This window comes from Grammomys surdaster, unplaced genomic scaffold (genome assembly GCF_004785775.1).
Source record: "Grammomys surdaster isolate TR1022 unplaced genomic scaffold, NIH_TR_1.0 374, whole genome shotgun sequence".
NCBI lineage: Eukaryota > Metazoa > Chordata > Mammalia > Rodentia > Muridae > Grammomys > Grammomys surdaster.
Genome location: NW_021604793.1, coordinates 374,544 through 398,905, shown reverse-complemented (window position 1 = coordinate 398,905; position 24,362 = coordinate 374,544). Strand labels below are relative to the sequence as shown.

The following is a 24,362-nucleotide window of genomic DNA, read 5'->3' as shown; positions in this document are numbered from 1 at the left end:
CAGATGTGGAGCTCAGTCACTTCCTTAGAGTACATGCTTGGAGCTAGTGAGGCACAGAGGTGACACTTAACACTTCGCTGCCTTGGATTCCAGAGCACAGTGCCTGGTTCTGTGGCCTGGTGTGTACTCAGCTCAGAATCAAGTCACATGAATGTCCTTTTTGCATTCTGCCAGCTGGAATGGCAGATAGGACTGACTAGTTTTGACTTTACAGAGAGGCAGCTCCATACAATGGTTATGTAGGTGTGGTCATGCTATATAGCCTTGCTTTTTTAGAGGATCCTCCCGGGACAGACAGGACCATCTTTCTCATCTTTGTGTCTGTTCCCAGATGTTGGCTGCTCACAGCTGGATGGCATTAGTCTACTGGGACTAGCTTCCGGGGTAAAGCCTGGGAAGCCTTTCACAAGGAAAAAGCCCCCAGAGCATAGCCACTCATAGCTGGCTCTGCTAGTTTTGGCTTTGTTAGGAAATAGAAAAGCGGCCGGGCGGTCCCAGCACTTGGGAGGCAGAGACAGGTGGATTTCTGAGTTCAAGGCCAGCCTGGTCTACAGAGTGAGTTCCAGGACAGCCTGGGCTACACAGAGAAACCCTGTCTCAAAAAACAAAAAACAAACAAACAAAAAAAATAGAAAAGCAATGGCCAGGCAATGGAGAGTCAATTCCAGGAAAGCCAGGGATACACAGAAAATCATTTTCTCAATAAAAAACTAAACAAACAAAAAACCCCCAACCAATATAACCAAACCAAACCCTAGACAAGCAGCTGCCTTTAGACGCCAGTAGCCAGTGTTGCATACAAGTCCCTCAGATGTGTTCCAGTTCCTTGTGGCTCTAGAGGCTGTCTCTATTCTAACCCATCTCCTGTTTTCAGTGCCCCACAGCAGCTTGCTACGCACACCACGTGGCTTCATGGACTGCAAGGAGGCATAGCCCGCAGTGTTGACACTAGGCAGAAACGCTGGGGGTGGAACAAGCTCACTAGGACAGCAAGCCCTGGGCTCCATGTACAGTACAGAGGTCCATTTCCACTGTGATGGGCCTACCCATACCTCTGCTATGCAACAGCCCATGCACTGCTGTGGACATTGGAAGGAATGGAGATGGGGAGAGAATAAAAGCACAGCAAATACCCAAAAAACTGCAACATTAACCATCAACTTTAAAGACTGGATTTATTTGGAGAAAAACAAAAAAACCCTCAACCCAAAGGATGGGATTTTACATCTCAAGACATCTCCCAAGTAATGTCTACAGATTACAAATCATTTTCATAGAAGATATTTTTGTACAAATTTTACATGTATTCAGGAGCGGGACATAAGTCAACCCCTGCTTTTGTTTTTGTTTTTTTTTGTTTTTTGTTTTTTTTACAGAGGAGCAAAGTAAGAGAGTGGGACAAAACAGCTGTCTTTTGGATGCAACTATGTGGAAGGGAAATAGACATGAAGAGGGCAAACTACCTTCTCATTGTCTACAACAATCGTTTTAAAAAACCCATTCAACTGTGGGTACCTCTGCAAAAGCCCACTTCCTAGCTACTAGCCAATCAAACCCACTGGAGAAGCGATCTGCTGTGCCCACTGCTGCAGCATGGACATCAGTGCTCCTGCACAGCAGGCTAGGGCTTGAACTAAGACCAAGGTATTGTCTGACTGCAGGAACCTGACTACCCACAACACGGAGGCTTGCCGTCTTTGGAGCTGACCCCTACAAAGGTGCACATCAAAACAGACAGGTCAAGCTACAGTGTTGCACGCGGAATCAGGACCTTGTTCAATAGTTCTTTGCATTATCCTTTATTCTTGAGGGGAGTAAAGAAGCCAAACCTCCTAAGCAGAAACCACAGTCTAGGTCACATACATTATAAACTCAAGCACTGGCATGGGGTTCCAGAGAAGGAAATTTATAGAAACCTTAAAACACCCCAACCAAGGCTAGACTTGCAACTCACCCCATTTACAGACCCCCATTCACCACCTAAGCTCATCAGTTAAGGGATGAAAGCAGGATCAGGCAAATAGGGGCAGGAATCAAAGATAGCACAGAGCTGGTTTGCTTGAGAAAAAGAGAGTCCTCACCTCAGGCACAGTTTCTTGTGGTCTGTGGGAGATGTGTGACTCACAGACAGCTTTAGGAGGCTAAGTGTCATTAAGAACATAAGATGACCAGAGTGACAAGGTTTTCAAAGAATGGATATATTCGAACCTCTAGAAAGGACAGTTTAGAAGGGGCAAAACCAGGATCCACAAGACTAGAACTTCCCACTACCTGTAAGTGCTTCCTCATCCAGACCATCCTATTCATGTGTTTACTGGAGGTCACACCAATTCCCTTACTACCTGGTATAAAATATAATCAATCACCTCCCCCAAGCTTTTCAAACCACGATTGAGTTTCCCTTTCATTTTGGTCCCCAAGCGGTACTACTTGTTAGTGGTCTGTAGACTCACTCCCAACTACCCCCTTGGGGGGTAAAAAAAAAAAAAAAAGAATTCCCCCTAGGCTGGCCCCATTGAAGTCAGAAATAAAGTAGAGGGGCTGGCAGCCTCCCGGAGACTAAAACAGCTTGAGAGACTAGAGCTACCTTTCCAAGGATGGGAAATTTATTCAGGTAATGTTTGGGAATTCACAGGTGCCACCTTAGGATAAGAATTAGAAGATAGAAATCTCACTTCTCCCTTGCACCTTTCTCCGCTGCCTAACTGATGTGACTGCCTCTCTGTCACTGCATTTCTGCTGAATGGAGCCCCAGGCACTAGTCACACAGGTAACTGCTTGGTATCAATCAGACACTCACAACTTTCCCAAAGTGGTAGCCACATCTCAGGCTACAATGGTGATTCTCCAGTTACTTCAATACTTTAAAAGGCTGCAGCAGCATGCAAAAGAATTTCATTTCATTAAAAAAAAAAAAAAAGTTTAGAAAGGTCTTCAGGAGATGGTGAATTTATTTTGTCTTGTCTGGATAGAGGTTTGATTTGCTCTTGACTGTTCCGGGGTGGAGACTAGGAGAAAGCACAGGGTGTGGAGCTCTACTCAGTGCCGTCGTCTCCCTCATCCTCATCCTCACCGTCCACAGACAGAGCAGCATACTTGCTTGCAGAACTGAACTTCTGTAACAGACAGGACAAGGTCATGGATGAGAGCCCAATTCTCCTACCTAAACCCTAGAAACACAACAGTAATGCCTTGGCACAATGGATGGGCCAGACCACATCCACTCCTCTGAGAGAGCATGTTCACTGCAGTAGTCAGGGAGGGTCAGGGGTATGAGTGAACTCAGCCACACATCATCTTGATGAGAGCTAAGAAAGGTGGTCTCAACAACAAAAAACCCACCTTAACTTTTCTCACTAATGTGAACAAGCACTGATGTCTCATTTCCAACTCTTCCACTGAAGAAAAAAGGAGTCAGACACAAAACTAAGAAGTAGAAGCAAGGCCACGATACTTACGGAGGCTGGATTCTCTTCAGGTTTCTTTGGCTCAGGTGCAGATCTGGAGTCTTGATCTTTTTTGCCATCTTTCCTGCAGAGACACAAATATCCTATTCAACGGCGTTGCTGGGACAGCACATTTTTAGATTCTGCAAATTTAACTGTGACTCTAGTTTGTTCATAGTGGTAGACCTGACAAAGCTTGAGAAAGCCAAGAACCACTTTACAAAGATTCCCCACCATCTAACACCACAAGATTCATAAACAGTGAGGAAAAAATATACATACCTATCCAACTCCTTCCAGTGGTCTCTGTTCCCTCCGTCCCCAGGACCACGGCTGGAGCTCCCAGTTTGGCCCTTTGTGGCACTCACCCCTTCGGCTTTATTTTCATCTGTTTAAGCAGAAACACAAACCCAAATTCAAGGCTTATATAAAGTAGCCCATCTCCTGTCCTTGCCTTCCTTTAAGCTGAGGAAAACACGTATTAAGGGAAATTACCCCACTCTAAACCAGCCCAAGGCCTTTCTTTCCATTAAAAGTCCTACTGTAATGAATGTCACCTGGAAAAGCAAGACAGAACTAGATAGGAACTAGATTGCTCTGTAGTGACCTTGGTTTACTAAGGGTGACATTTCGAACCTGTATAGATGTGTTTTATTCCTAATTTCCCCAAAGGCAGGCTTTACCAGGAAGAGGCAGATTTGAAGAAGCCATTCCTGCCCTCTACTGGCATAAAAAGGTAGTTCATCAAAGAATATTAAAAAATTGAAGGCTGAATGTTCAACAGTACAGTCATTGGTAAGGTGTCATCACTTTTATAATCCTCAATAAATCCCAGTAGGCCACTCCCTCACAAGTCATGAAAGTAGAGGCTAGGTGAGGAGGGGACAGGCAGGAAGGGACAAGAGGCTAACGGGGCGGCAGTGATGACTACGGCTGAGATACATCACGCACCTGCATAAAGTGCCATCACTCAACCCAAAGGGCTGAAAAACCACTGCAGCTTTTATTTTAAAATGTCTTCTTGCTAGGTAGTGATAGCACACATCTTTAATCCCAGCACTGGGGAGGCAGAGGCAGGTGGATCTCTTGAGTTGGAGGTCAGCCTGGGCTACACAGAGAAACCCTGTCTAGAAAAACAAAAAAAACAAAATCCTTTGGCAAGGTGCTTACTAATCTTTACAGTTATTTTAGTGTATTGCCTGCGTGTGTGCACATCTGTCTGGGGCTTGTGGAAGTCATGGTTTTAAGTACCACATGGGTACTGGGAAATGAACTTGTGTGTAACCCCTGGATGTGCTTGCACTTTAAGATTTAACTGGATTAAAGTTTCTCCTCTCCCTTGGCACGGGCTCACCTTTCCTTGACGGTCCTTCCTCAGAGGCCTGAGCTGGAGTTACCTTCCCTCCACCACTGGAATGAAGCAAGCAAATCAGTCATCAGTTCTTACAGGAAGACAATACAAGCTTACACCATTTTCCAAATGTACTAGGGTTGCCTTTTCAGAAACAAGAGCCTTCATTCCACACAAGATATTAGAATACAGGAAAGACAACGAAAACGGTCACTTAAGTGCCACATGCTTTGGAAATCCAGCATGGTTAGCTGGAGTCTTCCCTTGGAAAAAATGAAGAGTCTTAAGCAAGGTTATACTGACAGTATGTCCCAGGGCAAAGCATGCCCACTTATTTCTGTGGTAAATATTCCCATCATAGCTGATCTTAACCTGTCAAAGTGATGTCAACTGGCTAACAAGAATCAAGAAAACAGATACTGTTTTGAGACAACAGTGTATGAATTATACAGGAGGCAACCTCATCTGTAGTATTACACAGGCCACACTCCCTCAGGGCACCTCAGCTAAGCAGCTGCTGTTACAGGCCTACTCACCTTGTAGGGGACGGCTGCTCTGTGTCTGAGCTCTGAGATCGAGCAGGAGGGTTAGAGCTTCGCTTCACCCACGCATTCTCCTTTGGTGGAGGGGCTGGCATTACCTTTAGAGGCTGGTCAGGTTTAGGAGGCTTAGAGGTTGGAGAGTGACAGTCTTCTTCTTTATTGAGGGTTTCATTTTCTAGAGACTTCTCACTCTCTCTCCTTCGTGTATCTGGGGGGAAGAGGGACTCACTGTACAGAGCCCACCTGGACTGCAGCAGCAGGGCAATGGGGGCATCACCACATTCGTTTCCATCGGCAGACACCAACTAGTTCCTGATAGCTACAGTTATACATAAACCAATGGCTTCCAGGCCACCTGAAGAAAAATGCTTTATGGATAGAGAAAAGGGAAAAAAGCTACCTAAAAGCTACAGCAATCTTGTCTTGGAAGTAATGAGAACTTTTTTTTGGAGTTACAAACGTGTCTGTCAAGACAGCCTTAACTGGGGACAACATGCTTTTGTGAACGGGACTCAGGACCCAAACCCAGGAACCACTGCTCAGCTCCAGCTCAGCTCAGCTCAGCAGACGGAAGCTGTTACACAGGAACAAAAACCAGACACATTTGTACTGGCACACAAACCTCTCTGGAGCCATGGAGCCTGCCTTGCCAGTTACCTCCTACACGTGAAGTACAAGCTCTAGCAAAGTGGCTACACAAACCAACACCACACTTAACCGAGCCAGAAGGAGCACTACCTCATGTCACAGACAGGGCTACTACAAAGGTGAAACATCTACAGAAAACTCTTATAACACTTGGCTCAATTGAAAAATCACTCTGGCATTGGGCTGTTTTAAAATACTCAAGTACAAGTAAACTTGGAGGTAGGAGAGCTTTAGCAACAGCAAATCACAGTAAGAGAAGGAATGGAGTGCTGTAATCTGTGATCCAGGACTCTGTGACACTACACACGCTAATGAGGAAATGAGGATTTACCCTCAAGAACACCACTTTAATGTTGCCTAAACAGCATCAAATAATGTCACCCCAAGAGGTCAAAAACCAGCGCAAAGTGAGGTGGCTCTAAAAAAAAAACCCAGTGAGATAGAAAACATGGCCGGCCGGCAAGATAGCACAGCAGGTGTGGTCACTTGCCATCAAAACCTGCTGAAGTCAATGACCGTTTTCTCTCTCTGGAGAAAACAGACTGCTCCAAGTTTTCCTTTGGCCTTGTATCATGACACAAGACCCCACTCCTCCACAAAATAAATGTTAAAAACATAAAAACAAGACATCTAACAGTCAAATATTCTCTTTAGTAACAGACAATAACAGATGGGAGGCAAGGGATTGAGAACCCATCGGCCTGGCTGACTCAGGAGCTTCTGACCAACAGGTTCGAGGCCAGTCTAGTCTATACAAGTTTCAGGACACCCAAGGCTACATGGGAAAAAGAAAATTCTGGCTGTGGGAAACGGGGACACCAATCCCCACCCGGTCTGACTTACTTCTGCCAGATGAGGCTGAGGTCCCAGTCTGCGATGACTCACTTCCTGTCCTCGACCGTTCTCTTTCCTGAGTCTCTTCACTTCGCCAACTTGGGTGTCTGCACACAAGAGATCAAAAAAGAAGAAAGACACTCGATGCCACAATGAATCTGATAGAAACTGTTCATAGAAATTAACACCTAGCCGGGCGGTGGTGGCGCACGCCTTTAATCCCAGCACTTGGGAGGCAGAGGCAGGTGGATTTCTGAGTTCGAGGCCAGCCTGGTCTACAGAGTGAGTTCCAGGACAGCCAAAGCTACACAGAGAAACCCTGTCTCGAAAAACCAAAAAAAAAAAAAAGAAATTAACACCTATTAATAGACGGTCTTGGTAAGTGCAGGCCAGAGGACAGTACTGGGACACTGTTCCTTAGAAGCTATTCACCTTGCTTTTATGTTATGTATGTGTTGCCTGCATGCATGTCTGTGCACCACGAGTGTGCCTGGTGCCTATAGAGGCCAGACATTATTATGGCATCTTCTGGAACTGGGTTACAGGTGGTTGGGGTGCGGGAATCAAAACAGGGACTGTGTAAGAGCAGCCAGAGTTCTTAAGCAATGAGCCATCCCCATCCTTCCAGCCCTGACAAGTCTTTCTTAGATGGCACGAAGTTTACTGAGCAGGCCAGTGACTAGCATGCGACCACTAGGGCTTGTGCTTATCTCTGCTGAGCCCTTTCCACTTAGGCCCTCATGCTTTGCGACAGACATCCATTCGGATCAGCCAGTCCTAAGACTGTATCACATGGCTTTATCTTCTTAAACTATTTCAAGGCAGCAGGTTACATATGCCAGTTCTAAATACCTCAGGATCCCATGTTAGCTTCTACTCTGAATACAACTGTGAAAGTCATTCATATAGAACATTGCTGAGTTTTTCTTAATAAAACCCTATTTTTTTTTGGTGCTGCGTATGGTGGCACATACTTTTAATTCCAACAATCCTAGGAGGAAAAAGCAGGTAGACCTCTGAGTCTGAGAGGCCATTCTGGTTCTAGGACAGCCGGAACCAGAGACCTTGTCTCAAAGAAAACAAAAAAATGTGAAACAATTTCTGACTATATTCAACAAGAAAGAGCATGCTCTACTTTACATAAGAGGAAAACAAATGGACGTAGTTGGCTGAGGGGTCATGCTGGCACCTGCAACACCTGGTAGCACAGCAAGAAGCTTGACCGGGCTCAGCGATTTCTGGTGTGGCCCGTGAGACTCTGTTTCAAAAATCAAGGCTAGTGAGGTGACTTGGTATGCAATGACACTTCCTGACCAGTCTGAAGATGCACAAACTGTCCTCTGACCTCTATATGCACACTCATACAAGTAAAATAAAAGGAATTGGACCAAACTATTTTTTACAAAAGGCGCGATTTATTTACTTGTGAAGTGCCAGCAATTTCTGTTTGTTAGGTATAGCACAAGTCTTTTTGAAAACTTGAAGGTACAGAAGTCTTTAGTGTGTGCCACTTTTATACTCTGGAGACTGCTCCAACCACCCAATAAACACATCTCTGTGACAACCAGTAACCACCCCATTTCCCAGGTGCCCTGACTGTCAGTAGAGAAGCCACCTAGTGGAAGCCCCTTACCTCTCCCGGGGCCGGCGGTCTAGCTTTGGCTCCTCCAGCTGCCGCTGCAGCTTCTCCTGCTCCTTCTGTAGCCGCTCTTCAACTTCTCTTTCTCTAGCAGCCGTGTCAACAGGCTTCGCCCCTCCAAAGATAGAAGCTGCTCGGCTGGACTGGGAGGTGCTAGCAGAGGAATCATCTTCTTTAGGAGTACTCCGAGGCTTTAGATTCAGTTTGGGTCTTTGGGGGGGACCTAAGTTAAATGAAACTCTAAGTAATAGTTTCCAAATCATCTGAAGGTGACTGCTGAAAGCCAGACCCTAGACTCTTAGGAATCTCGTTCAAGGATCTGGTCTGAAGATGGAGATCTTCAACAGGTTAAAAAACCCTTGTAGCAATATGACATCTAAGACTTTAGAGTGTGTACATTATAGACACAGGAGAGCACACCCATCCGCAGTCTCACTACCTGCACGGCAGGCACAGCAGTCTAAGCTACCTCCCTAGCCAAGGGAGGCTTCATTTCGTTCGTTCTTACACGTTTGTATGAAATTCTAAGTAGTCCAATTTTTTTCTTTCCAAATTATCATAGTACTTTCAAAACAGACCTAAAATTTAATCAAGCTGGGTCACCTAACAAGACCATTTTTCATCCTGATCAAAGGCAGAAAAGCTAACCTTCAGATGGCATAGCCACACTAGCCGAGGTGGTTACTGTTTATTCTCAACGCCTGTAGAGTTGAGTGTGGCAGTGATTTATTTCAACAGTTAGAAGCATAGTCTTCAGTTATCTCTGAACATTAATGTCGCCATTAATAAAATCAGTAATAATTACTGGCTGGAACTTTCATTTTCCTCACTGATAGGGCAACAGAAGATTGCTATGGAGCTGCATTCAGTATGAAAAGATTGTTTTCTCTTCATGCTGCCATCCATACCCAGCTGTCTGTTGTGCTCTGCTGCCTCCTTTACAACTGAGGAACAACTTTCTAGTTTTCTGCTCCATGAAGAAAAGAGATGAGTACCTCTGTCATCACGCCTATAGTCGTCCCGAGAGTAATCATCCCTGGAGCTCCATGACCGATCATCCCGTCTGTCATATCGGTCTTCATAGCGGTCCCCACCTCCTCTGTAGTCGTCGTCCCTCCGGTACCCACTCCCAAACGCTCTTCTGCCACTGCCTATCCTGGAGTCATAGCCTATTAACAAATCTCAAATTGTGGTCACACAGAAAGGGGGAAAAAGCAAAGTAGAAAATTCTTGACTAGTGCTTTTCACTGAGTACTACCGTGACTACCTCGGTCATAGTCTCTGCTGCCTCGGTCATCATAGCGATCCCGGCCCCCATAGCGGTCCATGTCTCTGCGTGGGCCGTCCCGATATCCGTCCCTATATCCATCCCGATATCGGTCTGAATCATAACGATCTCGATACTCTAGAAAGAAAAGAAAATAGGTAACAAGTGTGGCAGCTCCCTAGACCAATGTGCTTTCATGAGTTCTATTCAGGATGACCTAGTCTTTTACATAGTCTGACTACACCCTCAAACTAGAACGGACTTAAAAATGTCTCAGTATTTATTTCTAAAAAAAAAGAAAAGAAAAAAGAAAAAAGGAAAACGAATACCCAATGGGTGCTAGGAATGGCACTCACTCGGCAGGATGCTTGCCCAGCACACACGTGACTCTAGGTCTAACTCATGGACCACACTACCACTTGGGATGTTAGGCAGCAGGATCGAATTCAAAGTCATTGTTCTGTCAAAAAGCCAACCCCATAACCCTTGTAGCAGGTACAGGATAGCTCCCTGGTTCAATTTTGCTGGTTTAACAGTCCCCCCCCCCTTGGGTGGGTGAGGTGATAATATCTATATATTCTAAATCAAATTCTAGAACACAATGTTTAAATACATTTACGCACAAAACAGGATACAGCTGGGATTTTCTATGCTTGACACCAATCAAAGATTGCTTCCAACTTTGGCACAAGGGCCAGAGACGGCTCAGCTGATCAGGTTCCCGCCTCTAAGCCTGCCCACCCTGAGCTCCATTCCTAGAACCCACACGGAGTAAAGAAAACAGACTCTCAAAAGTTGTCCTCTGACCTCTACAACTTATGCTGAGGCATACATGTGCTTGGCTAGGCAACCAATAAATGGTTCTTAAAAATCTGGTGGTGGCTGAAGAGATGTATCTACTCTTAAGAGTGCATACTGCACTTAGTTCAAGGCCTTCTTTTGGCCTCTGTGGATCTTATACTCAAGTGCACCCTCCCCCCACAATTTTCTTCTCCCTTTTTGCTTTGGAAACTAGGTTGGTCTTGAACTCTGTTTGCATCTGCCTCCTGAGTTCTGGGAATAAAGGCATGCGCCACCACACCTGACAAATAACACCTTAAAGTGTTGAACAGGCACACAATTTTAATCTCGACACACAGTAGGGCTATGCAGGCAGATCTCTTGATTCCCAGGCCAGCCAAGACTACACAGTGAGACCACCTCCAAAACAAACTTAGGTATTAACACAATACAGTACTGTTTTTTTCCCCTCAAATTTTAGTCTTGCTATTGCATGCATGTTGTGCTATAAATATAAAGAATTCCATTATTTTCAAATCTTTATGATCATTTCAAATGTATTTTAAGACAGGTTAATCACTTTATTCATAATTTTTTTTTTACCCTTAGACTTAAGTGGAAAATACAACACTGTCCAATCCTTTCCACTGTTGCCAATGTTCAGTGAAAAGGTTCTTTTGTATACTGTCTTCAGTACAAAGTACAGTCACTGTCTGTCTGCCTGTACACCTGTGTGCCAAAAGAGGGCATCAGATGGTTCTGAGCCATCATGTGATTACCGGGAATTAAACTCAGAACCTCTGAAAGAGCAAGCAGTCAGTGCTCTTAATGGTGAGCCATCTGTCCAGCCCCAGTCACTGCATTTTTAAGTGAATGAATTTTAAGTTCTCTAAAGTCACCCTTAAAACTAATCACAATTATAGCCACACAGCAGTTCCTGGCTGTTTCCCACATAGAGTCTTGCTGATGAAATTTAAATAAGCATTTACCTTTTTCTGTAGGTTTCATGTCTGTGTGTATGTAGGTCTGTGTTGTACCTAAAATACCATCCATCTTGTTTGGGGTCCCTCACTGACCTGAAGTAAGACTCATAAGGTCAGCAGGTTCTAGAGATCTGCTTTCCTCACCTCACTACATCTGGCTTTTTAACAGGGCAACTAGGAATCCAACTTAGGCTCCCCTGGCTTGTTTGATAAGGACTGTAACATTTAACTGACCACACAGCTACCACTTCTGTCCCAGTTATTCTTCTTTATAAACAACTGTGACCAAAGAGAAATGCCCGTACTTTCTGTTAAGATTTTTTTTTAAATTAGGAACTTAACAAATTCCTTTTCTGCATTTGTCAACAATTTATGTAATCAAAACAAATACCCCCCAAAACTCCAGAAAAACCAAAGACACTTTATAAGTTGTCCCCCAACTTCTAACTGCCAAGGTTCCATTATCTATAGACACAAGAAATAATTAAAAAAAACCTGAACTTACTGTCTCCAAAGCTATCGTCGCCTCTTCTAGGTGGGTAGTCATCAAAGCTGTCTGTGGCGGGACGGGCCCTCCAGTCTGTGTCTGTTTTGTCAGAATCCCGATTTCTATCTCGACCAAAAGAACGGTCATCCCTGTCTGTAGACAGAAAACCAAACAACTTAGCTTACCGGAGACACCACTTAACGTCTCACAAGATCCTTCACATCCCAATTTTCCCACCTATGGCTTCTACTTTCTAACACACTGGCATCCCAAAGTGGCCCAGGCTTTGCAGTAACTGATCCATTCTTTTCCTCAAATGTATTTTAATTAATGCTTATTTGGGATTGTACTCATTAGACATCATTAATAGTCCTTTTGTCTAAGTTAAATCTCCTTTAATACCGCCTAAAGTTCCCAAGGAACAAAATTGGTTGAGGACTGATTACAGGGCCTAGAACCACTATGCCAAACTGGGAATTCTACCAGTTTTCTTACCTTTGTCCTGTGCTTGATCAGCAACATCCACTCGAATTCTCCTGTTACCTAGAGACTGAGAGCACAGGATCCTATTAACTGTTGTAAGAACTTGGAAGTTTGAAATTTAGAAGAATTAACAAAGCTGGCTTTAGATTAATATGAAGTTAATTCTTCTATTTTTCCAAAGCCCATTTCATATACTGGAGTTAACTGTCAGTTTAGTGTAATGAAAGCAATTCTCAATCAGCTAACATGCCTACAATTATAGCCCTCAGGAAGCAGACAAGAGCTATTCCAAATTTCAGGCCGGCCTAGAATATATAGGAAGACCCAGCTTCCAAAGAAAAAGGACAATAAAAATACCAAAACCATTATTTATTCAAACAAATAGGCCAACAACAGAGCAGCAGTATACTGAAGACTGCTGCCTCCAGGCCTTTTCACTCTGTTTCTTTGTAGAGCTCAGTTCCTCTGACTTTCCCTTTCCAAATTACCTTTTAAATACTCTGACCAACCCATTAGCTGAGAGTACAGGCATGAACCAGGATGTCTGGCTCTACCCATGAATTTTAACCTTATCTGATACAGATTATGGCATTCAATGATTATTCAGTGAAAATATTTCTAAGAACTGTTTATTTACAATTATATCAAATGGTAGACTTAGACTGGAATTCTGGAGTTAAATACCCCAACCCTGAAAAGATACACTTAATAGAACCTAGTTCACCTTTCTCTCTGCATTTACAAAGGCAGTTTATTTTTAAAAAGTAAAACCCTAGAGCTGACCTAAACTACTAAGTTTATTAGAAATCTGGCATATGCTGGGTTTCTTTCTTTTTTTTTTTTTTTAAAGATTTATTTATTTACTTTATTTATGAATATACTGTAGCTGTCTTCAGACACACCAGAAGAGGGCATCCAATCTCATTACGGATGGTTGTGAGCCACCATGTGGTTGCTGGGATTTGAACTCAGGACCTCTGGAAGAGCAGTCAGTGCTCTTAACCGCTGAGCCATCTCTCCAGCCCCATATGCTGGGTTTCTTCCCTAAAAGTCCACTGAAATCACTGTACCTCAAATGATACACACGTCAAAGGAGTGACTTGGTTTGGTTGATAAACATAAGACTGTCCATCCTTTACCTTCACTTCCTTTTTGAAATTTATACGTGAATTGGTGTTTTGTCTGCCTGTATGTCTGTCTGAGGGAAGGTGTCAGATCTTGGAATTACTGATGGTTGTGAGCTGTCATGTGGGTGGTAGGACTTGAACCCAGATCCTCTGGAAGAGCAGCCAGCACTCCTAAAGGCTCAGCCCCACCCACCCCAACTCTTAATTTCTTTACCTCTTCATTGAGACTCAGAGCACTGAGCAGAGAATCTAGGTCCTCAAATTCTGCATAGCCGAAACCTTTCAACCTGTCTGGATTGCTGGGTTCACGTGGTAAGCGTACAGCGCTGATCTGAGAGAATAAAAAAACAAAAAATAACAAGGTTAAAAACAAACCACAAACCCAAAAAGGTCATCAGTACATAATATAATTTCTCTGAAGAACATATAAGAACCTGGATGTCTCTAGGAGAAAAACTGGTAGATGGATAGACAACTCTGTAGCCCATACCTTTCAAATCATACTAATTTAACCCTTAAAACAAAATTAAGGTATTCTTTGCACCTTGGACTCTGTTGCCTTCTTCTGTGGCCCATCCCACAATTGGTTTATTTAGCTATTATCCTCAATAACCCACAGTGTATCCTGACACCCACAAACAATGTATCCTGACACGAATACACTTACATTTAATCCTCTAAAGAAATCCTTAATGGAGTCTTCTGTCACATCATAGGGCAGATTCCCTAGGAAAGCAGTGTAGGGTGGCGACTTAGGAAGACGGCTCCGGTCGATATTGGGTTCCCGAGCAGCCCGTGGAGCAGTGGGAAGGATGGAACGGTCAATTGGAGGTGCCCTGTACACATCATCATCGTTACTATGCCAAGTTGTTGACACTAGGACAGAAGAGCAGACAAAAGTAAATTAGGAAGCTGAGCATGGCAGAGCACTGAGAAACTAAGATGGTAGGATCAATGTGAGCAAATCCAGCCTGGGTTTTATATATGGAGATCATCTCAAAACAACCCAAAATCCAGCAGGCATAGTGGTAGAGGCTGGTTCAAAGTCTGAGACTAGCCCAATATTCACAGTGGATTCCAGGCCAGTCAGTACTATATAAAGATTCTGTATCAAAAATCACATGCTGGGAGTTGGAGGCACATGCCTTTAAGTCTGAGTTCAAGGACAGGCAAGTCTACAGAGTGAGTACAGCACACACAGGGCTACACAGTGTAACATGTCTTGAAAAAAAAAAAATCCTTCAAACCAACCTCCACAAATCCACACACATGTAAGAGTAGAGCCAGAGATTCAGGCCAACACCAAGCCAAGCCAAGCCAAGGCTGTGTCATTGAAGCAAAGACAAATATTTCTAAGGTGCTACAATCAAGAGTGAACAAAGGGGCTGTAGGATGGCTCAACAGTTAAGAGCACTTGTTGCTCTTGCAGGTTTCAGGTTTAATTACTGTGGCTCAGGACCATCTGTAAACCCAAGTCCAGGGGATCCAAGAAGCACCGTATTATCACACATAAGGAAAACAAACAAAAAGTGAATGAAGAGAAAAAACAAAAGTAAGGAGCACTGGAGGTCTATGCTCACGGATGTCAGGGCCTTTCCTTGAAGGCTGGAGTCCTGCCTTCTCTCCTTTTACTCATGTAAGGAAGGCCATGGACCAAAGCCTTTACATGTTTATTACAAGGCACTTTTTCCTGACAAGCCTGTGACACTGTTCTATCTGCAGACAACAATTAGATGGTAAAGCATTAGACCAGGATGCTTTTCCCCCAAACACACTAAGCACTCCTGATCACTCTTACACGCCCACCACTAGACTGGCTGGGCCTCGTGTTCTCTGGCCCCTCTACCTCTGCTTTTTGGAGGCAGTGTTCTAGCCTGGTCTCAATTGAGGCCTTCCAGTTTCTACCTCCCAACCCCAGGAATTACAGCTATGTACCACCTTACCAGGCCTTCTTTAAGGTTTGTCTTCCCCAAAATCCAAACAAACAATACCAACTATCTTAGTCCTGGTCCCTGAATTTGTATTTAGTTTCAACATTCAGAGAATATATAAGCTATATAAAGTTTCCTATGTTTATTATAAACTAGGCCACAAAGTGGTCAGTTTGCAGTAAGTTTTTTTTTCAGGGGGCGGGGGTTTGGAGGAAATAAAGTAGTTAGACTGATGAAGTCCCAATAATTATATAAAAACCCCTGTGTCAGCTGTGGCATGCATGCCTATGATTCTAGTACAAAGAGGTGGATGTGAGCAGATCTGAGAGCTTGAGATAAGTCTTATGTAAAATATACCAAGTCCAGCTGACAGGGCTATAGTTACAGGAGACCACATGCATAATCAATAACAAGAAAAGCAGAAACACATATACCCCAACCAAAACCAAGGCCAGGCACAATGGTACAAGCCTTAATTTTAGCACTGCAGGACAGATGATCTCTATGGGTTCTAGGTCAGTCAAGGCTTCATAGTGAGATCATACTCCCAAACGCATACCCAATTAGCCAACAAAACAAAATGGCACAAAACGTTTAGGTTTTCCTTATGAGTGATATAACAATGCAATCAGCTCAACTGAGCATATTCAGCAGCTGGCATCAAGTTGAAGTGAAAACAGGGTGAGGCAAAGAAATGGGAATTAACTAATTACGTGGGAAATATGTAACAGCCACGGTGTATCTTTTGGGCTAGTCTTGTACTTTCAGAGTAGCCAGGAACAGACAGGAGCGTACCACCACATGTAGCTACTCAGTCTTAATAAATAGCCAGGACCAGCATGTGATTATTCTGAAAGTTCACTTTAGTTTGAGAGTCAACTGGAGATCAAACCCAACACCCCAAAACATACAAAAAACTTCAGGCTGTACAAAACTAAAATCCTTTCCAATTACAAATGAGATAAATCATGAAATACCATTTTATCTAGAAAACAGTGAACTTTTAATTTTAATTTAAGTACAATGATAGTTCCAAGGATGACAACAAAGGGAAATTACCATCTCCTTCCAGATCGTCTGTTTCATCAGCCCAGCTGACTGGTTTGGGGACATAGGTGCTTCCTCCACCAGTTCCCCCATCCTCAGCTAGAAAGTCTGTTAGGGAGATGGTCTTCCCCTTCTTATTCTTCTTTTTTGCTGAAAGAGAAAAAGATTACTCAACAAGTAAGTACTTAAGACTTATCCTGAACCATTAAAGACATTTAAAGAAATCAGCAAAGACCTACCAGATAACTGGATCGTGGAATTCACATCATAAAAGAAATGTTATGCAGATATAAATGTGGAGAAAACACAATAGTCAAGAAGTCGGGCATAATATCTGAGGCAGGACAGGGTATGTTTGTGCGTGTAAACTCATTTGTTAACATAGGTAGCATGAAGACCTGGGGTTAATCCTTATCACTATATAAACTGGGTACGGCAGGATATACTTGAAATGCTAGACTAAGTAGGCAGAGGAAGGAAGATCAGAAGTTAAAGGCCATCCTCAGCTACAGGGTTAGTCTGAGGCTAACCTGGGATACATGAGACTGTCCCACAAAACTACAGTAACAATATGATAAACGCTTATGTATATACACATATCTAGGTATAGAAAAGGAAAGCTAGCCATTAATACCCTCTGGGAAATATGATGAAGACATCCTTCATTTATTACTAACAGACAAGTAAGGCAAAGGCTCTACAACAAACTATACTCTCCAGTTATATTTGAAATTTTTAGCCAGGTGGTGGTGGCACACACCTTTCCAGTACTTGGGGAAAAGGCAGAAGGATATGAGTTGGAGGTTAGCCTGGTCTACAAAGCTTGAAAAACCAAAGACAGATAATTTACTTTAGAAATGACTTACAAGGAGGGGAAGAGGAGGGAATTGTTATGTAAACTAAGCTAGCATTGAGTTCAGAGACCAAGCGTTCCTGTTTTACCATTCCTGTAATCAAGTGCTTTCTAAAAAGTAAAAGTAATAGACTAGAGCAGTGGCTCAGCCATTAAGAAGAGAGAGCCACCTGTTGTCCTCCGGAGACCCAAGGTTAGTTCTCAGACCTAACAACTCCAGAGGATCTGGCCCCTTCTGAATTCAGACAGGCAGCCAAAACATTTATATTATATAGATAACACTAATCTAAATGGTATCATGCTAGTACATTCATTGCTCCTTAAATGCAAAGACAAGACACAGCTCCTAAACATGTAAGTCTCTCTATACGGCTTGTTGTGTGTATTGTCTGCTTGTTAACCACAAAGAAGACTCATAAAATCTATCTAGAGGGAAGAAAGGAAACCTCAGGTATTTCCCTAGCTCATGAAAGGACACCAAATAGGGTATAATTTCTATGACAGGTCATCATAGCCATGGTAAAATGCCTGCTGCCCTCAGTTGCATTTGAAAGCATTCAATTAGTTAAAAGTCATACAAATAACCTGAACTCTCTTCTCTGTACCTTCAAAGTTTCAGACCCAGCACAGTCAACAGCTAATTCAAGGGACCAAGAAGAGTTCTAGAACTGGTAAAGTCACCACCAGGCCATTAAGAGGGGGATGGGGGAACCTTCCCTAAAACTAAGCCAAAGCAAAAACATCCTACATGGCTGGATTGGAATTAGTCTCGGCACCATGGAGGATTACAAGTTTGAGGCCGGGGCTGGAGAGATGGCTCAGCGGTTAGGAGCACTGGCTGTTCTTCCAGAGGTCCTGAGTTCAATTCCCAGCAACCACATGGTGGCTCACAACCATTTGTAATGCAAACTGATGCCCTCTTCTGGTGTGTCTGAAGACAGCTACAGTGTACTCATATAAATCAATAAAAAAAAAAAAATCATGGAAAACAAGATCTTCAGTGAACCAAGTCAGAGAAAACCACCTCCTTTCTTAAATTACTCCCAGGAGCCTAACTCAAGAATTGTTCTTAAAAACAAAAAACAAAAAACAAGTTTGAGGCCAGCTTTGGTAATCAGTGACTGTTCCACTCCTCCAAAGTTAAGATCTTTGCTCAATTACATCAGTGTCATAGTTGTCACTATGCAGTCCTGGCTAGCTACATACTCAAGAGATCTGCCTGTCTCTGCTTTCTCAAGTGCTGGGATTAAAGGGATGGATGGTTCACCCAGCAGCTTCATGGTTTTTAATAATCACGAATCCTTTCAATTCTCACCTAATTTTCAACTCAAGAGAATATTCTAACTCTATACACTAATGCTTAACAAAAAGCTGCTTTTGCAAATTAAAAAAACTGTTGGAAGAAAATAAAGGTACCCTGTTTTGCTATGAATGCTACAGACAGCATTATGTACATAACAGCCTCAAGTGTTAAGACGTTGAATGTTCAACCCAAAGGAACCCGCACACACAGCAAAAGCAGAGAAGATGGCTATTAATCAGTCCATTCTTTTTAAGTAACTTAATGCTAATGTGACTCTAAAATCGACAATGCACCAGGCAGATCACATGATCCTCTTAGTCCCTTCTGTTCCTCTGAATCAGCTGTTGACTGTGTATCTCAAATTCTAAGGCTAGAGTACCAAGGTCTGGCCACTGAATTGAGCTATGGTTAACTTACTCTGTTTGAAAATAGTTTATCAGAGGCTGGGCCCTAAAGCACTCGCTCTGCCCCAATTCACACATAGACATGTGCAAGTTTTGTGCCCCCCACTTCATGCATCTCCAGCAGACCACAAACTGCCCAAGTAGCCAAGAATGACCTTAAATTCTGATTCTCTTTGCCTCCACCTCCCTCAGTTCTGTGATCACAGCCATGCACCACCAAACCAGGCTGACATGGCAGGTGCTGGGGACTGAACCTTTGTGCACTCTAAGTCACAGAGTTAACCAACAATTAAGCTCGCTTAATGCAATACAAGGTAGACAATCTTACACGGGGCATTTGTTGATTGATGTTTGTATTATGTGAATCCTAAAACTGTCCTACAATTTAGATTTACTTGTATTTAGTTGGGCTGGTGAGATGGCTTAGCGGTTAAGGGTACTGGCTGCTTTTCCAGAGGTCCCAAGTTCAAATCCCAGCAACCATGAGGGCTCATGACAATCTATAAAGGGATCTGATGCCCTCTTCTGGAATGTACATGCAGACAAAGCACGCCTACATAAAAAAAAAAAAGGGGGGGGGGGACTGGGAAAGGGGATAAGATTTGAGATATAAATAATAACCAATAAAAATACCAACAAAAACAAATAGTATTTTTTTTTCTGTCTGTACGTGTGCTATGTGCATGCCAGGTGCCTGTGGACGCTAATAGAAAAGCAAGCATAGGATTCCCTGGAACTGGCATTACAGACAATTGTGAGCCTGGGAGCAGGGAACTGAACCCAGATCCTCTCCAAGAGTACCACTGTCATCTCTCTAGCCACATTATTTTAGCCTTTATCTTCCACCACCACAGCATAATCTAGAATTAATCTATCCTTTGAAATGATTTGGCTTAAATCAACTTTGTAGATTAGGGTTTCTCAACTCCTAACCTTTTAACTCAAGTTAAGAAAAACAAAAATCTCATTCTTCATTAACATTACTTGATATTTCAAAATAAGCTAAAGAACATCAACAAAACATTCACAATAAAACACTGCTACTTTAAAAATCCTTTTTGAGTTATTACTTCCCCCTTTATCGTTTAAAAAGCAGACCCTAAAAGGAGAACAAAGTGGGATAGCAGCGTTCGCCCATCCCATTTTATTTCACTGACAAGTTATCAAAATCATCTTCCATGCCCTTTGATCCCCCAACATTAGGGCCTTCCATGTTTAAAAGATTTAAATGGGGGGAGAAGGGGAGAAGCACGAGGAAGCTGGAAAGGTAGGTCAGTGTGGACTGCTCTTGCCTAGGACTCAAGTCCAGTTCCCAGTACCAGCTCAGAACATGTCACTCCAGCTTCAGGAAGTCTGATGTACCTATACCCATGTGCACAGATCCGTATTTAGACACATATACACAATTAAAAATAAAAAGACTTTAAGGCCAGGTGTGGCTACATATACCTTTATTTCTAGCACTTAGGAGGTAGAAGCAGGAGAATCTCTGTTATGTTCAAGGCTAGCCTGGTCTACAAAGAACCTGTCTCAAACAAACAAACCAACAAAGATCAACTATTTGTTTAGTTCTTCAAGACAGTCTTCACCACACACTGATCTCACCAGCTCAACGCTTCCATCTCCCTTCTACCATCCTTCCTGACCCTGAAAACACAGTTCCTCATAAGCTATACCTCAAAGCTACTATTAAAGTAAACACACACACATACTTTTTCAGTGTGAAACACCGGTTTCCTTCAATTGACAATACTTAGTATTTGACTTTTTGATCTAAGTAACATCCTTGCAGAGCAAGAAATACTCTGTACTCTGCCAAAAGGTAATTTGTATACATGTAACTACTCTTGAAACTGTTTCAATTATGAAGATCAACACTGTAAAAACCAACTATTTAAACATCTTACCAAAGAACACCTGACAGCATGGGTGTCATAGCAACAAGCCCCAATAAAAACTTAAAGGCCTTTTTTCTAAGGCACAATCTCACTGTAGTCCAGGTTAGCCTGGAACTATGGCAATCCTCCAACCTCAACCTCCTGAGTGCTGGGATGACAGGCAAGCTAGCTTGTTCAGTTAAACTCTCATAGATTGAAGTCTTCTTTTAAAGATGCAACTAAAGAATTACCTACCTAGGTTCAAATTTCCTAGAAACTTAAAGAATCCCCATTCGTCAGCTCCGAGACACTAAGATACTAAGGTCAGAAGTAGGTCACATGGAAACTAGTATTGTCTCAAATATTTTTTCACTTTACCAAATTGTGATTAAGTTGTATCTAGTATTTTTACAGAGAAAACCTAAGACCCATTTCCAACTCTGGGCACAGTGGCCACTCAATTGAAGGAAGAGTTGTTATCAATTCCAAATTCTTCAAAGGCCAAATAAGAGGTAAATTTGTGCTGAGGTAACAAACCAAGCTACATTTCCTGAACTGAATTGAAGAGAGGACCTTCCTAGGAGAACAGATTATTAAAGAAAAAGGGAAAGGGGCACCACTAGTGAAATCTTATAAACCAGTGGATCACAATCAACAGAAAAAAAACCAAACACACAGTTTATCAGGATAACTTTTGATTATTTTTTGATTGCACATAGGTTAAAGGACAACTTGCAGGAGTCTGCTCTCGCCTCCATCACATGGATTCTTCAAACTCAAGTTGACAGCATTGGAATCAAGTGCCCCAAACCCTGAGCCATCTCTCCAGTCCAGTTATGTTGTTCACCATTAAGAAATTCACAAGAGGAAATTCATCTACAACTTTTCACTTAGTTAAGACACTAAACTGTAGGCCAAGGAGTATTGTTCACTGATTAAAACACATTTTTGCAATTTGTAGATGATACTTTTAGCCAGCAGCTCCAACTTAGTACTTACTGTCTTAATGAGCCCAGAAGCCCAGAGTTTCCAGGACTGTGACCCTGATCTGCTACCTGTAAGCAATGTGACTTTAACCAAATCTGAGCAATTTTACTTCAGCTGGAGAAACCACCAATTCTTTACATGGTCTCATAGGCTTGTCCAATTAAGTGCTATACTAACAAAAGCTGTTATACCCAGGGTTGGGGATTTAGCTTAGAGTGCTTGCCTAGCATGTCCCAAAGCTCTGGTCCAATGTCCAACAATGCAGGAAGAAATAAAGTTTTTAAGGTCAAATGCATCTTAATTCAGCAAGAAAGTTTCCCAAAGACATAACCTTAATTCCTTGTAATATTAGAAAAGATGGACTTCTGGTTAAGATATTGAATGTTGCCAGGCGTGGTGTTAAACACCTTTAATCCCAAGAATCCCGAGGCAAGCCTGGTCTACATGGTTAGTTCCAGGACAGTCAGAGCTAAATAACAGAGACTTTGTCTCATAGTTTAGAGACAGCAATCCAAAAGGCATTTTTTACAAGTAACGTTATAAACTGTATTTCCTAAACTAAAACTAATGCTAAGTGTTTAAAAGTTCCTGGCATCTACTGGAAATGCAAAAAAACCAAAACAAACAAAAAAGACAAACCCCAAAACAACCTCCTTCAACAAGCCTCACTTGCAATGTAGTGAACACCACATTTCATTAAAAACAAACAAAACCACAGAACTTCTTTTAATAGCACCTTCTGGAAGTTTCCCAGTTATCTGGGAAAATAACGAAAGCTGAATCCTGACACTAAAACTACCCAAAATAATGGAAGCTCTATACAATGCAACGCCCCGCTCTCGTTCCCCACCTCTGCCTGGCATATAGTCTGCACTCAGTAAAAACTGTTGGTTGAATCGGAAGTGGAAAGAAAAAGGCACAGGAGAATCTAGGTGTCCATCCCCACAGCTCCTCCCTAACACGTGGGCGCACACTGGGTTCCCTACACCCAACTATAGTAGGGCCAAACCTAATACGAGTTCACTTGGGAGTCCAGCAGCCGAGCCACGCTCCAAAACCGACTAAAGCTTAAAGTACAAGGTCACAAATGAGCAAAACCCAGGTCCATCCAGGCTTCCCATCTGGAGTCCAGCAGCGCATGCTTCCGAGGCGCGCTTTCTCCACCTCGCCTCGTCTCGTCTCCCGTGCCGCGCACGCGCACCGCGGCTTCCATCTGCCCCCTCCACGGACTCGCGCTCACGTTCTAACTGCCCCCCCCGCCCCTGCCCCCCACTAGGGTCCGCAACGGCCTCGCGCCTTGGAGACCCAGTCTACTGTGTTCCGGTCCGCGCGCCAACCGCCTCCTTCCTTCATCCGCGCCTTGGCGCGGGCGCAGTGCTTTCAGGTCTATGAGAGCCTCGCGCCTCTCGCACATCTTTCTTGTGCTACCTCCTCCAATTGAAGGCAGAGTCCACCATTACTGCCTACTCCAACCTCGCGCAAAGGGGTGAAAAGGGTGTGAGGGGGAGGGGAAGGCTTCCCCTCCCCCTAAACATCCCGAGGCGGTAACCTAAAGCGGCCATGCCGCCAGCCTGCCGCAGCCCCCAGGTCCGAAAGGAGCCGGTGCCTCCGGCCCCCCACTTCCAGCAAAGAGCGGACCAAGCCCGGAGGCTGTTTCCGAGCCTGGTCTTTGGCCACGCTCGGCCGCTCACTCACCTGAGGCCGCCATGTTGGGAGAGGGAGAGAGAACGCAAAGGACCCGGATGAGGCAATCACGTGATTATAGCGGGCGCGACTGGCTTGGAGATGTGAAACCAGGAGGGGGCGGGGAGCTGAGGACGGAGGCAGGAGGCGGGGCGCCGCCGCGCTAGGTTCGTAAAGCAGCGCGAGGAGGTGGCGCGGCGTCCTACGGGAAGACCTGTGCGACATGTGGCCGAAGGGGTGGAGTCTGAGCTGTCGCGAAACCCTTTGCTTTACGTTGAGCCCAGCGCTGCCGTGAGGTCCGATCTGCGCCCGGGGCGGGGTCTCCTGGCGCACAGACTTCTGGGTGCTGGGTCGGTGCGAAGGGCGGGGCCGCACTTGCTGATTCTATGGAACCGAGTGGGCTTGGAATCTAGAATGGGTGTGCCACAATTGATTTTTTTCGAAGGGAAGATTCTGAGTTTCTTTTTAAATCACTTTTTGCAAAGGCAAAGAAAAATCCAACGTTCTGTAGAACGGTCTCAGTTAAGAAGGTAACATTTGAACATGTTACAGCCATGGGCTTTTGCCTCATTTAACCCTCCGATTGACTGACAAGGCAAGAATGCTTCATTCTTATTTTATTTCACAAAGTGAAACTATTGAGCACCAACCATGTTCCAGGCACTGTTTAGCAGACATTTGTGGAATAAA

At 43.7% G+C, this 24,362-nt stretch overlaps 1 protein-coding gene across 1 annotated transcript; it reads right to left on the bottom strand.

Moving 5' to 3' along the window:
- Positions 1 to 1,156: 1,156 nt before the first annotated feature.
- Eif4b (eukaryotic translation initiation factor 4B) lies at positions 1,157 to 23,777 on the bottom strand. The gene is made up of 15 exons (XM_028781121.1): positions 23,685 to 23,777; positions 16,578 to 16,715; positions 14,255 to 14,463; positions 13,802 to 13,918; positions 12,473 to 12,527; positions 11,996 to 12,130; positions 9,728 to 9,865; positions 9,456 to 9,629; positions 8,455 to 8,683; positions 6,831 to 6,928; positions 5,334 to 5,547; positions 4,801 to 4,856; positions 3,729 to 3,834; positions 3,459 to 3,531; positions 1,157 to 3,116 (listed from the first exon to the last, which is right to left on the bottom strand). The coding sequence occupies exons 1-15, from the start codon at positions 23,695 to 23,697 to the stop codon at positions 3,036 to 3,038; spliced, it is 1,836 nt and encodes a 611-aa protein (XP_028636954.1). The 5' UTR covers positions 23,698 to 23,777; the 3' UTR covers positions 1,157 to 3,035.
- Between the last annotated feature and the right edge of the window lie 585 nt (positions 23,778 to 24,362).